The sequence below is a fragment of the Rhagoletis zephyria genome, unplaced genomic scaffold (genome assembly GCF_001687245.7).
Source record: "Rhagoletis zephyria isolate East Lansing unplaced genomic scaffold, Rhagoletis_zephyria_1.1 Rzeph_scaffold_08989, whole genome shotgun sequence".
In the NCBI taxonomy this organism is placed as follows: domain Eukaryota; kingdom Metazoa; phylum Arthropoda; class Insecta; order Diptera; family Tephritidae; genus Rhagoletis; species Rhagoletis zephyria.
In genome coordinates this window covers 11049-25387 of record NW_016166068.1, presented here as the reverse complement: position 1 = coordinate 25387, position 14339 = coordinate 11049, and the positions used below count along the sequence as shown (strand labels likewise).

At 35.2% G+C, this 14339-nt stretch overlaps 1 protein-coding gene across 1 annotated transcript; it reads right to left on the bottom strand.

Annotated features, from left to right (window-relative positions):
- Positions 1-40: 40 nt before the first annotated feature.
- Positions 41-13997, bottom strand: LOC108375472 (uncharacterized protein K02A2.6-like; the record flags this gene model as incomplete). The annotated part of the gene is made up of 2 exons (XM_017631602.1): positions 13975-13997; positions 41-1223 (listed from the first exon to the last, which is right to left on the bottom strand). A coding segment is annotated over exon 2 (930 nt), but the record flags the coding sequence as incomplete, so codon positions are not given.
- Between the last annotated feature and the right edge of the window lie 342 nt (positions 13998-14339).

Genomic DNA, 14339 nt, shown 5'->3' with positions numbered 1-14339 from the left:
GCTCAGCGGGATTAACAGCGCAAGACGAATGTTTATGTACAGTGGCGTCAAAAAAAGGTTGCGTTGTGGGACGATCTTCGTTTCTTTCCTTGAGTTGGTTTTGGTGTCGTTTTTGATAGCCCATCGGGGAATATACGATGTACGCCATTTTGCCCAGAACTCTGTCGATGCAACCTTTTATCCACTTAGGGCCGCGAGCATAATTCCGCATGTAAACCAATTGCGAGGGTTTAAATTTTGCGTTGGCCTTTTTGTTCGGTTTACTCTGAGTGATTGGCAGTGCTTGCGATAGCAACGTGCGAACGGCGCGACCATGNTCGAAAAAAGGTTGCGCTGTGGGACGATCTTCGTTTCTTTCCTTGAGTTGGTTTTGGTGTCGTTTTTGATAGCCCATCGGGGAATGTACGATGTACGTCATTTTGCCCAGAACTCTGTCGATGCAACCTTTTATCCACTTAGGGCCGCGAGCATAATTCCGCATGTAAACCAATTGCGAGGGTTTAAATTTTGCGTTGGCCTTTTTGTTCGGTTCACTCTGAGTGATTGGCAGTGCTTGCGAAAGCAACGTGCGAACGGCGCGACCATGCAATAGTTGTGTAGGTGTCTTACCATCAGCGTTGGGCATTGAACGATACGTCGAAAGATATTTTATCAAAGCAGCTGGAATCGACAAGCCATCTTGCAAATTCTTGACCATTGCCGTTTTGAAAGTGCGAACAAAGCGTTCAGCTAATCCGTTTGATGCCGGGTGAAAAGGTGCTGATGTGACATGTTTTATTCCATTTTTAGCGCAAAATTGTTTGAAGAGGTCGGCTGTCAGTTGCGGCCCATTGTCACTAACCAGCGTCTCGGGAAGCCCTTCAATAGCGAATATGGCGGATAGAGCCATAAGGGTATCTGTCGTCGTCGTTGTTTTCAGCTGTCTCACATAGGGATATTGCGAGTATGCATCTACACATACTAGCCACATATGATTAAATACAGGCCCCGCGAAGTCGTGCGGCCTCCGGCTAGTTGCTGAATTCGCAAGCAGGATTAGATGAGTTCGTTTTGCAGATTTCGCAGTCTTTAGCGAGGTTCTCGATGCTTTTGTCGATACCCGGCCCCCAGCAGTGGCTGCGAGCAAGCTGCTTCATTTTCACCACACCCCAATGGCCGTCATGCAGGAGCTGCAATAAACGTTTACGTAAGGACAGCGGAATGACAACTCGGTTTGCTTGGCCCTGCAAATATATAATATCATTATTAACAGTTAAAGAAATTTTTTTATTGAAAAACGGTAAAATGTGCGAATTGGTGGTTGATAGGTGCTTTGGCCAACCAACACGTATGAAGCTGCGAACTTTTTTTTTTTTTTTGTTTTTTTTTATGACACTTATAGTAAAGACCGATTAACACATACATATCGTCACCTCAAATACAAAAGGACAGAATAGAAAAAGACGTAAGTAATATTTTTTTTTTTTATAAAACAATAAAACTCCCCACGAGTTGTAATTCAATGAAATCCATTATATAAATCAAAAAGTGTGCTTTGAATTTTTTATTAGTTACGTCTTTTTGCATTCCAGTGACGATGTTTGTTACGTCTTTTTACATGAACGTGACGATATGTGTTAAATATATGTATTTATTGAAGCCCGATGCGTTAAAAAGTTTATTTCACTTCTCGTAATTTCCTACTCGGTTACTCATGCGGAGCAGTTCTCTTGCCGACCACTGGTGTAAAGTGTAATCTTGCATCTTAAACGAAAATACTTAAATATAATACATTCAAGAGCGTGCGTAAAAAGAGTTAAGCGCAATTAATTATACTAAAGTTTAATGGGCTATATAAAGAACTGCATACTTATAAACTCTGATTTAAAACATTGAAGTTTTTATAACAGTTTCTAGAATTCTACAAAATTTCCAACACAGTTAGAAACGTGAATTTATATAGTTATGTTATAATACTTATGAGCCATCCTTAAATAAAACATTTAAGAAAAATATTTAGCATGAAAACCATTGTGAATATTCAAAATTCTATATATTCTTAATTCGATGCCGGGAGTCTATGTATTACCTTTCAATACATTTAATACAATTTAAAGCTGAGTTATCACAAAAAAGTATTCAATATATCACCGTTTTTCTCATTTTTCACACGACTTAGTTTAGATTTTTAATTATAAGTATCACGGAAATATACGTTATACGTAAGAAATATATATTATTTTTAAGAATAACGGTTTCAGAAAATGAAGGAATAACTGACACTTTATGTTCCTAATTTTAAAGCACAATTTGCCTCAAAAAGTAAATTAGTGTAAAACAAATAGTTATTTAAACATAAAATTAAGTATTTTTTATTTACAAAATTGTATGCATGCTTATTTAAAGAAAAGGCTCTATACTATACTTCTTAGAACCAGCTCAAAACTAACCACATTTTTCCTACCTCGGAGGTGACCCAGAATTCTACAAAATTTCCAACACAGTTAGAAACGTGAATTTATATATTTATGTTATAATACTTATGAGCCATCCTTAAATAAAACATTTAAGAAAAATATTTAGCATGAAAACCATTGTGAATATTTAAAATTCTATATATTCTTAATACAATTTAAAGCTGAGTTATCACAAAAAAGTATTCAATATATCACCGTTTTTCTCATTTTTCACACGACTTAGTTTAGATTTTTAATTATAAGTATCACGGAAATATACGTTATACGTAAGAAATATATATTATTTTTAAGAATAACGGTTTCAGAAAATGAAGGAATAACTGACACTTTATGTTCCTAATTTTAAAGCACAATTTGCCTCAAAAAGTAAATTAGTGTAAAACAAATAGTTATTTAAACATAAAATTAAGTATTTTTTATTTACAAAATTGTATGCATGCTTATTTAAAGAAAAGGCTCTATACTATACTTCTCAGAACCATCTCAGCCAGAGTCAGCTCAGGACAACTTCAAAAGTTCTGCAGAGGGCGACAATTGTCACTTCGTAGGACATCGCCATGTTAAAAAAAAGACAATTGAAAGCATTGATTTGGGATAGATGAAGAGCCAGTACCGTCCCTTTTCAGGCTAGCTCAGCGCAAGTTCTGAACCAGTTTGATTTGCTGCAGAGGAGCTAGTTCTGCCCAGAGCTGGGCGATAAGGATTACGATTACTTTACCTTAAACTATGTTCACATATCAATATTATNCAGAACCATCTCAGCCAGAGTCAGCTCAGGACAACTTCAAAAGTTCTGCAGAGGGCGACAATTGTCACTTCGTAGGACATCGCCATGTTAAAAAAAAGACAATTGAAAGCATTGATTTGGGATAGATGAAGAGCCAGTACCGTCCCTTTTCAGGCTAGCTCAGCGCAAGTTCTGAACCAGTTTGATTTGCTGCAGAGGAGCTAGTTCTGCCCAGAGCTGGGCGATAAGGATTACGATTACTTTACCTTAAACTATGTTCACATATCAATATTATCACAATCAAAGCTCGTTTTTTAATCACCCCGTTTACACAGGCAAATCTCAGATTATTAGCCGACAAATTTGTTGTGCTTGTTATTCTCACATCTCAAGGAAAAGTTATGTTTCTTCTCTGTGGCACCGTGATCACGTTTTTATGCTATAATAGGCAATATAAATATATTTTAAGTTAACATTTTATTAAAAATACCTTTACAAACCTCTTTTCCTTGCTAGCGTACATTTTTGTTTACTTTTACATTTGGCATTTCACCTCTTTTTTGCAAAAACAATCGATAAAACTAGGATGGACACCGAAAAGTAATCGGTTTAATCTGGGATTATTTTATAATTACAGATTAACTAGGGACGAATTTTATATGGCTAATATCTTGTTATAATTACAGATTAGGGTGTTAAGCTCGAAAATGAGGATAATCTACTTATATGTGAACCTAGTATTAGTTCTGCCGCAATTTAATGCAGGGTATGTATATAGATCAAAGATGGGCATTTTTTGATTTTCCAAACACATGTAAAAATGCTACCTTCTGCGACGTAGAACATGTACATATACATACATAGGTACTATCATCGTTTTTATGCATCTTACGATAATTGACGATTGACTGATGCTTTCCTGGTGCTTCGGCAAAGCCAATCAAATCAGATGCTGTTGACAGTGTTCGGACGAAAAATTTTTTTAAGTGAAACTTAATTAAGTTCGGAGATGTTTGCGTTAAATCAAGGCTCATGAAACAGGTAATAGTAATAGAGCAAAAACAATATTTACGTGTTTCTTGCTGTTGCATCTGTAGTGCGATTCACAAACTTTTAACGATGCGACTTTTCGAGTTGTAAGATAACAATTTTTGTTGTTTGCAGTAACGATTGTGCGATTCACTAACTGTGCTGCCGCTAATGGGCACAAAAGGCGTTGCATATGGCAGGCGCTCGTATGAGCACAAAGTTCACAAACATTTTATATGGTTTAAAATGCGCAACAGCTCCACAAAAAAAAATCTAAAAAATCAACCGTAATTTTAACGACTTAAAACTTGCACTTTATTATACTAAAATTGAATGGGCTACACAACTGCATCCCCGAAATTCTTATAAAGATTCTGAATAAAAAGTTCAAGTTAAAAGTTAATTTTAAATGAAAATTATTAAAAATACATAAATACACGCAGCAAACATTCTTCTTCTTCTTATTTTACTCGCAGCTATAAATATAAAGTTTACGAAAAACATTTAGCATGAAAAACATTGTTAATATTTAAAAAAAAATCACTGTATCCACATTTTGTACATATCCAGAAGCATGAATGTGCAAATTTATCAGTTTTGGAGTTATTGGGTTGACTTGATTAACCTTTCGATGTTCTACGTTATACCAAATCCAGAATACCATGCTTACATGGAAACTACGTATTTTACAATTTCAATTGCATAAATGTAGAGTTGTCTGTAAAAAAAAAAATCAAACTTGCTTTCCCAAAATTTTAATTTTTACATATTCATGTTTCCGGCATAAGGGCGACGGTATGTAATTTTAATTGGCATGTACATATTATCAATAATGACTTGTTATGCTAGTGTCATTATGATAAATAAAGAAATATTTAAATATGCACATATGTATGTGCATACATACTTACATTTTTAATAAACGATGTACACGTATTATATTGAAAACTTTAATTACACTGGTTTACAGCAAAAATGTTCAATGGATGCCACTATCCAATTTCTATGTAGAATTGCTCCGTGATTCCGAAAATCCAGTTAATTTTTTTTTTATGCATAAGTTTTCGAAATATTTGCAATTTACCGTTATTCAGCTTAGAAGAAAATGTGGTTCCACTTAATCACGTATATCTTCGAACCAATTTAACAATCAAATCAAAGCTAATAAAATTCTCCATAAACCATGTATACATCACTTTCCGTTTGTACTGATAGTTTCTGACAAATTAATTAATCATTTCAGTTTTTTTTTATTTTTTAATGAAAAAAAATTAAACTTTAACAGAAGAAAAATTAAAAAAATACCAGGTTCTGTACCAAATGTTTGCATGTGTGTTAAAGCCTGTTCTGTTACAAAACAAAAATCAAGTTAATAATGAAGGAAAACGAGGGAATTGATAACCGAAACACATATAGATATGTAAGTTTTAACAAACTATTTTTATATCCGAGCGCACTTGTGCACTAGAGGTTTACGCCGACAGTCTTTGCGGCGGCGGCGTGGTCAACTTCAAAAAAAATCGGCGGCGGCGGCGACGCCGGCGCGTCTGGAACCGCCGGCGCTACTGCTCATAAGGTAGATTCCAAAGAGCCATGAGGCTTCCAATCTTATCATGTCATCAGATTATAATTCTAGTTAATTCATTCATTGAATTAGTTTTGAATTTAAACTACGTTACTTCCTACTTGAATTCAAATGTTGAGTGACTGCTGCTGATGGACGGGCGAACAGAAGAAAGTCTATAAAGTATATACATTAGGTTTCCCATCGAAAATTTAAATTTTAAATTTTGACCATCGATAATTTCCACAATTTGAAAATACGTAGTACTAACGTACAAGAAAAAGATTTTCGATGGGCACCCTAATATAAGTACATACATCTCTATGTACTCTACAAACCCGTATATACTATTTCAATTTAAAAAATAAAAAAATTTAAAGGTTAAGTTATTGGGGTAATTTATGTCGCTATCAATAAATTTTTGCAATAAGCTTATCAACCGTTATGTTAAATTACGGAGTTCTTACGTGTGGGTTATATATTGAAAATAAGGTTGGCCTACTTTTTTCCAAAAGTTTAACCCACGGGCCTTTTTGACCAACTGTTTAAAAAATGGCTTATAAATGGTTAAAATTTACACTAATATATTAAGCGCCAAATTTTTCTAAGGAGAACCGAATTTAATGCAGAGTCAAAGTTTGCTTTTTATTAAAATTCTATTTAAAATATTTAAAAAAAACGCACAGGAAAATCAACTAGTCTTTGTTTTATCTCCAATAATTGAGGAGCAAGATGCAATAAGGGCGCTTCTGTTAAGACTGCTTTCTGAGATATTGGCGTTAAGTTTTTGATGTGTTATAACTTTCTTGTTGTTGTAGTATTGAAAAAAAATTGTCTACTGCGGAAAAAATCGTCAGATTACCAGTATTCGACCCTAATTTAACTGTAATAAAAGCTTTCGATCGAAAAACCTACATATGTTTTTTCTGAGTTAAGCTTTTTTAGGAAATGTTCAGTGGCCCAAATTATGCAAAAAAAACTCCTTTTAAAAATGTAATTTTCATTTCGTAAAATAGTGTTTTTATACGAGTAGTATTTAGTTCATTCAAACAATGCATTTCAATGTGCATACAACACGAAACCTTTTTACAAAATTCCTTAGGGGCCGAACGCCGCCGCCGCCACCGCGCCGAAATTTTCGTAACTCGGCGGCGGCGCGTGAGAAACGACAAAAAAAACGCGGCGGTGGCGGCGTGGCTTGGCGGCGTATTCCTCTATTGTGTACAAGGGTATTATAACTTTGTTCACATAACGGTTTTTTGTAACAGGCAAAACGAATCGAGACAAATATAGGCAATTGTATACATAAACGATCAGAATGAAAAGAGAAATCGATTAAGCGATGACTGTCTGTCCGTCCGTCCGTCCGTCTGTGCACATGATAACTCGAGTAAGAATTGAGATATCTCAACGAAACTTGGTACGTGCACTTCTTTCGGGCGTAGGTATAAAATGGGCAAAATCGGACAATAACCACGCCTACCTCCCATATAACGGTAATTTTCAGAAATGCGAAAACTGCGATATTTTAGTAACTACTGAAGATTATTCACGCAAAATTGATATTTACAATAATTTTTAGACGAAAAATAAGAATATTATAAATTTTTGGAAAATGGGCGCAGCCATGCCCACTTATGGTTACATGTGTATATCTTGGTAACCGCTACACCAATTTCTTTCTAACTTAGCACAGTTGGTGGCCTTGGTACAGCATACCGAATGGCAGAAAATTTTTAAAATCGGACAATAACCACGCCCACATCCCATATAACGGTAATTTAGAGAAATACGAAATCTTCGATAAATCGGTAAATATTAAAGCTAATTTATTCAAAATTGATGCTTGCAACAATTCTTCACCAAGAAATACGCTTGATAAAATTTTGGAAAATGGGCGTGGCACCGCCCACTTATGATCACATATATGTATCTCGGTAACCGTTCTACCAATTTTTACCAAACTCGGTATGGTTATTGTGCTTGCCACATAAAAGTAAAACGTTGGAAATTATCAAAATCGGACTAAAATTACGGGACTTTCTTACTTGTTTTTTTATTTAATTTATATTACTTTTTTTTTAAATAGTGTATTCCGTAACTAAAGTCGTATAAACTCTAGTTTCAAACTTTGTGCAATATTTAAACAAAATTAAACAAACTTTCGTAAAAACTTCAAGTTTCTTATCAGAATAATAAATAAATTAAGAATGCAGTTTTGTAGCCCATTAAATTCTAGTACAAGAAAGTGCAAGTTTGATGTTGCTGAAAAATCCTTTGATTTGTGATATTTTTTTTTGCTAGCGGTGCTGTGATTTTTTTTTCTATACGAAAAAAATTGTAGAACGTACTTAATTTTTATGTTTTTTTAACAACACCAAACTAGACGTCGTCAAATAAGCGGTCTACGTTATCGTTACCGACAACAGCTGATTTTGCGGTAACGAATGTTGCTTTTTATTATACGTGCATTTATTTGTTGAATCTGCTTATTTTACATCTCTCAAGCCTAACAACAAGTTCAAGAATCTTACGTCTAATTTACAATAATATAGCTCAAACCCTGGGGTTGAGCCCTGTTGGTTTAACGTCGCTCAACAAATTGTTGTGTTGCGCAGGCCACTTGCCAGTAGATTTGGGTGGTTACGCAGTTTTATTTTATATTCTTCTCTGCTGCAGTCGCTTACACATTTAACCATCGGTATACCAAGGTCCCTATGTATATTTTCATTGCGTACATACCACGGTGCTCCCGTTAAGGCCCTTAGCGTTTTAGATTGGAATCTTTGGATCCTGTCAACGTTGGTTGCACAGGTCGTACCCCACAGTTGAATACCATACATCCATATAGGCTTAATGAGTGTATTATATATAAGTACTTTATAATCTAGTTTCAGTTTTGATATACTGTTTATAAGCCAGTCACGCTAGCTGACCTTAGCTTCTTTTGTGTAATCTTGGTTGATATGTGTTCACGCCAAGTTAGTGCCCTATCTAAGTGTATTCCTTGATATGTCACCTCATTGGCTTGTGGAATATGGACATTATTTTATTTGATTGGGGGCATACTTGCGGTCTAAGTGAAAATGTTGTATGTTTACACTTCTGTTCGTTGATTTTATGCGCCAGTTTGCCAGCCATTCTTCTATCCGTAGAAAAAGTTTCTCTAGTACTCTTGAAGCTCTATTGAGACATTTATTACAACTTACTAAGGCAGTATCATTAGCGAAGGTGGATGTTAGTATATCCTTTTTAGTAGGAATATCTGAAGTGTGGATGATATACAGCATAAGCCCGAGTACACTACCTTGAGGAACGCCAGCCGTTATCGACATGTCTTCTGAAGTGAAATTAGATACTTTTACAGCAAATTTTCTGTTAGATAAGTATGATTCAAATATTTTGTGGAATTTCGGCGGTTACATTTGTTTTAATTTTATATATAAGACCGTCGTGCCACACTTTGTCGAATGCTTGTGCCACATCGAGAAAAGTTGCAGAGCAGTACTCTCTGAGCTCAAATGCCCTTCTGATTTCATTTGTAATTCGATTAACTTGTAAAATTGTACCATGTTTTTCTCGGAAGCCAAATTGGTGTGCTGGTATTAAATTGCGTTCATGGAGAAAGGGAGATATCTTTGATAGGAGTACCTTTTCGAATACTTTGGAAAGACAGGGCAGTAAGCATACTGGTCTGTATGAAGGCGGCTTTGTTGCGTCTTTTCCAGGTTTGGCTAACATGACTATCTTCGACCTTTTCCATGATTTCGGAAAACAACCGAATTTGATGATAGCGTTGAAAAGGTCAGAAAGAATTGCTAGTGCAATATTCGTTAGCTCTATTAGCATTTTCGGAGTTATAAAATCAGCACCCGGAGATTTCTTTGGATTTAGCTGCTTTACTATAGCTTTTACTTCTAAAGAGTTCGTCTTGCTAGGTGTGTATAGCTCATTTGTATTTTTGGTTAACCGTGGTAGCCTGAAGTTGTTCGTTGGGCAGTTTGGCTGAAACAAATTCTTTAAATAGTGCGAAAAACACTCGGCTCTCTCCTGCTCACTAGGAGCCCAGGTACCACTTTGGTTCCTACTTGGCACTGCCACTGTCTTCTTAGGCGCCATTTTTCTGTTATAAGTTTTTCTATTTCGGTATTTGTAACTGATGTAGGCGTAGGTGGTACTTGGATTTGTTTTGGTGTTGCCAGGCCAGCGGCTGAAGTGTGTTTCTTTAAAATCTTCAACAAAGGAGTCTATATGTCCCCCGCAGTTAAGTGCAGCGTTTAATTTAAGGTGACTACTGATGTACTTTTTATATTTAAGCCAGTTAGTGTTATTTGAAGTTATACGAGGCTCAATCTCGCTGTTTTGGGGTTGTTCGTATAGTTTTATTAATATAGGGGAGTGATCGGATGATAGTTCAGCTAGAGTTTCTGCTGTTATGTTATTTCTGTCTATGTTTCTTGTAATTCCGAAATCTATTAGGTCTAATATCTTCTTTATATCGGTGGTCAAGTAAGTAGGTTTACCAGGAGGTTTGACCTGTATAACTGCCGCCTTTTTGGGTTAATAAGGCGTGATCTCCAGTACGTATGCTTTGCGTTGCAGTCGCCAGTAGCATAACAACTAGGTTATATTCAGTGAGAAAAAGACTGAGTTCTGATCTACGCTGGTTTACACCGTTAGCGTTCCATAAGCCAATTTTCAAATCACTCATTTTTTATTCACTAAAATTTACAACATCTGGTTTTGAGCCTTTATGAGGTCTGGAATCATATTTTGCATAGTAGACATGAATTGATTCATACACTGGGTAAGATTCAATATCGTTCCTTCTATGCCACAAATGGGTGGGTCGGCTGCATTTGCTCAGTATTATTCTTTTGAATATTTGCAAATGTTTCTTGATTGGAGTTTGATTTCGCCGTACTTGGCTGCGTTGTTAGTTTAATGCGTCGGCAAAAGAAACGTTGGGAACTTGCTGCGCGTTGGCAAAAAAGGCTCCTGGTGTAGTGGTTGATGACGTGAGGTATTGATATGTATGAGAGCTAGTTGGAGTGGTGGAAGAGGTGGTAATTGGTGGTGTGGTTACCGGGGGGGTGAAATAACACAAACGGCAATAACGCAAAATTTGCTTTATTNACTTGGCTGCGTTGTTAGTTTAATGCGTCGGCAAAAGAAACGTTGGGAACTTGCTGCGCGTTGGCAAAAAAGGCTCCTGGTGTAGTGGTTGATGACGTGAGGTATTGATATGTATGAGAGCTAGTTGGAGTGGTGGAAGAGGTGGTAATTGGTGGTGTGGTTACCGGGGGGGTGAAATAACACAAACGGCAATAACGCAAAATTTGCTTTATTTCACTTTTAAATGGGAAATAATACCAAAATCTGAGTTTTGCTTTATTTCCAACAAAGGTTGGAAATAAAACAAATTTTGCCTTATTTCCCATTGCTTATTTATGCTATTTGTAAAAAAAAGGGAGTTTACTGACAGAAGGAAAAAGAACATTGTTTATTCCAAAAATACAATTAAACCAAGGCACATTGAACAGGTAATATCAGTATAGCAGCTGATTTGATTTTTTTTTAAAATTATTTGTTCTCGAAAATGCCAAATATTTTACATTTCTTCTCACAAAAATTCTAAATTGTTAAAATCTATTTGCATGTGAAACATTTTCCATACAAAACCAGCGATTAAATAGCAGCTTTTGGAAAGCTCGCCCAACTCAGCAGCACAAAAGCTGATTACTGGGCCTGGCACAGGATGATGGATCAATGCTTCGAGAAGCGAACCAATTTACTAAGGAAGAAAGTTGCAACAATTTTCATTTTTTCAATTTAAATTTTTTACGATTTTCGTATTTCGCATGGCACGCTTTGATGTAGAAGAAAAAAATCAGAACACTTTTTGGCACCTTCGATACCAGAAGCACCAACAAAATACAGGAAAATGTTGTTTTTGCTCAAATGCTCTAAACCTGTTTGATAGGCCTTGAATTAAACAAAAAATGTGATATAATTCATATGAAGAAAGTAATATTCACAAAATATTTTTACTTATGAAAAGTCTAACAAAATATAGGAAAAGCATCGTCTTTAAAAACTGCTCCGCATATTGGACATAGCGCTTTTGTATGAATTTTTTCTGCATGCTTTTTAATATGTTAAAAACATTGCAATGTTTGCATGGAACCATATCGCAATAAACAGATGAAGTAATAAAACGGCTTTCTCGCTTTATTTTCTGACATTCGGCTGCCTTATAGTCACATTTCCACTATGGGTGGGATGCATCCAATAACACCATACACAATAATTCCTATTACTTGGACATTAAAAAGCAGTTTCAGAAGTGAACTAGTGTTATTTTATCATTTTTCCTTCTTCTAAACGGTTATAATGCCACCAGTACATAATTGCGAAAGGAGGAGAGGGGCGGGGTGGCGCGGGGCGGCGAGCGAACGCGGACCGCCGCGACGCCGGGCACTTTCAAAATTGTATACTTACAAATCCGTCCATTTAACTTGTTCATGTACTACTTTTTGTCAAATGTAACTGGGTGACTAGCTACATATGTGCACTATTTTGCTTTATTACTCAAATTGTTAAGTATAAAAGTTGGTCTTATTGCTTAACGAGAAATGAAATAAAGCAAAGTTGTGTTGTTTCACATTCAATTGGGAAATAACAGAAATTTGCGTTATTGCCGTTTGTGTTATTTATTTGTTTGTGTTTTATATTTTCTTCAGTTAGAATCTGAAGTTTAGTCTCTTTAATGTTACCCTTGGTAATTGATGTTACGTGGAACGTATTGTCTCCAATAAGCTGAATTTATTTATTCACTAGCTCACTACAGTTTTGCTCTCGTAAATAAATTGGGGGCAGTTTGGGTTTGGCTTTGGAAACTTCATTCGGCTCTTTGTCACAGTAGCGGGTTAATGTCAGTGGTTTTCGTTTTTGCAATTTTTGACGGATTTGCAATTTTTTGCTGCTGTGGGCTTAATTTTCGAACATTCGCATTCGCTTTCGCATTCGCAATACTCAATGCGGAGCTTTTGCGAATGCGAATGTTGTGCAAGTGCACCGACAAAACGTATATATGGCAAACAAAGTGACAAATTGTAGCCAATATTTTTGCCTGTGGTCGTGGGAGTATTTGTGTAACAAAACTGGTCAATGTCATATTTATCAACTTTGATAAAAATGTCTTTAAACGTATTATTTCTTAAGCTATATAACCGAGCTATCAATGGGCAGTCATACAAGATCCAACTTTTACTTGACCTTTGACGTACGTCAAAGAGAACATAGTCTTTTTAACAATTTTTTTTTGTGCTTTAAATACCTGCATTCCTTTCTTTCTTTCTTTATTATGATTTTTTTGGACCAATCTCAAAATAAACACTAGACACAAAAGAAGAAAGAGTGCACTGTAATTCCTAACCAAATTTTCGTGATTTTCGTCTCAATAATTTCAAATGGGGCTCTTTGGGGGATTTTATTTTTAGCAAAAATTTTAAAAACAGTAATTTTGTTTACTTGTCGGGCAATATTTTTTTTTCATAGGGATATACATTGGATCCTTGGCTAAAAACTTCTGTGGTAAAACTGTTCCTTCTTTGCTATTTAAAGTCAAAGAGTAAGCTCCTTAAATAGGGATTTCCAGCAGAAATGATAAACGTCAGGCTATAAAGAGAATTGATGCTCAAATAATTAAAAAAACTATAGGTCCGACCTTTAATAAGATACAAGTTACGTAGCTATCTGAGATTCAAATGCTTATAAAAAAACAGGGTGTTTTTTTTTTAACAAAATAACAATATTCTGATCCGATTCGGCTGGCAGCCACGACTTTGATAACAAAATTTTGTTCAAGATTTTCATTCCTGGAAACTAGTAATTTATTTTCCATATCAACCTATTAAGCTCCACCATAAGCACAAATTTTTCAAACCCGTCGCAGAAGGAAGTATTAAAAATAACAGAAACTAAAATCGAAAAACGCTCATGAAGTTACAAATTCCCAAAATTCTGAAACAGCCAATGGAATGAGAATGGAGAATTCTTTTTAAAGAGGTTTAGAAAAACCTCACACATCTGGTTTGGCTTGTAAGCAGGGATGGAAAATAATCATTATTTTTTAAATTTAAATTAAATAAATCAACATGCTGTAAGTGTCTTACGGCAATTTTATGTATACTCACATATCTATTTTTATATGTCCTACCGTAATTTAAAATGATTTTTGATGATTATTTTTTCTTTTGGGCCAATGTTGTAAATTTATTTGTGTATTTGTATTTGGAGCTTTTCGGCCGGTGTGTTGAAAATAAAAACAAAGTTTATTTTTTTATCCTACGCGTTTCGACGCATTTTCGCGTCATCTTCAGGGAGTCTGTTTATTAATTTGCAAAAACGAAAAACATTATTAGTAACAAGCAAAATTATTTAGAACAATACAAACATAGTTAGATTTCAACATATTTGACTTACATTAACATAAAAATTAGTTTAATTATTCACAATTAAAAAAAAACGACATAAATACATTTTCCGGACACCACATTTA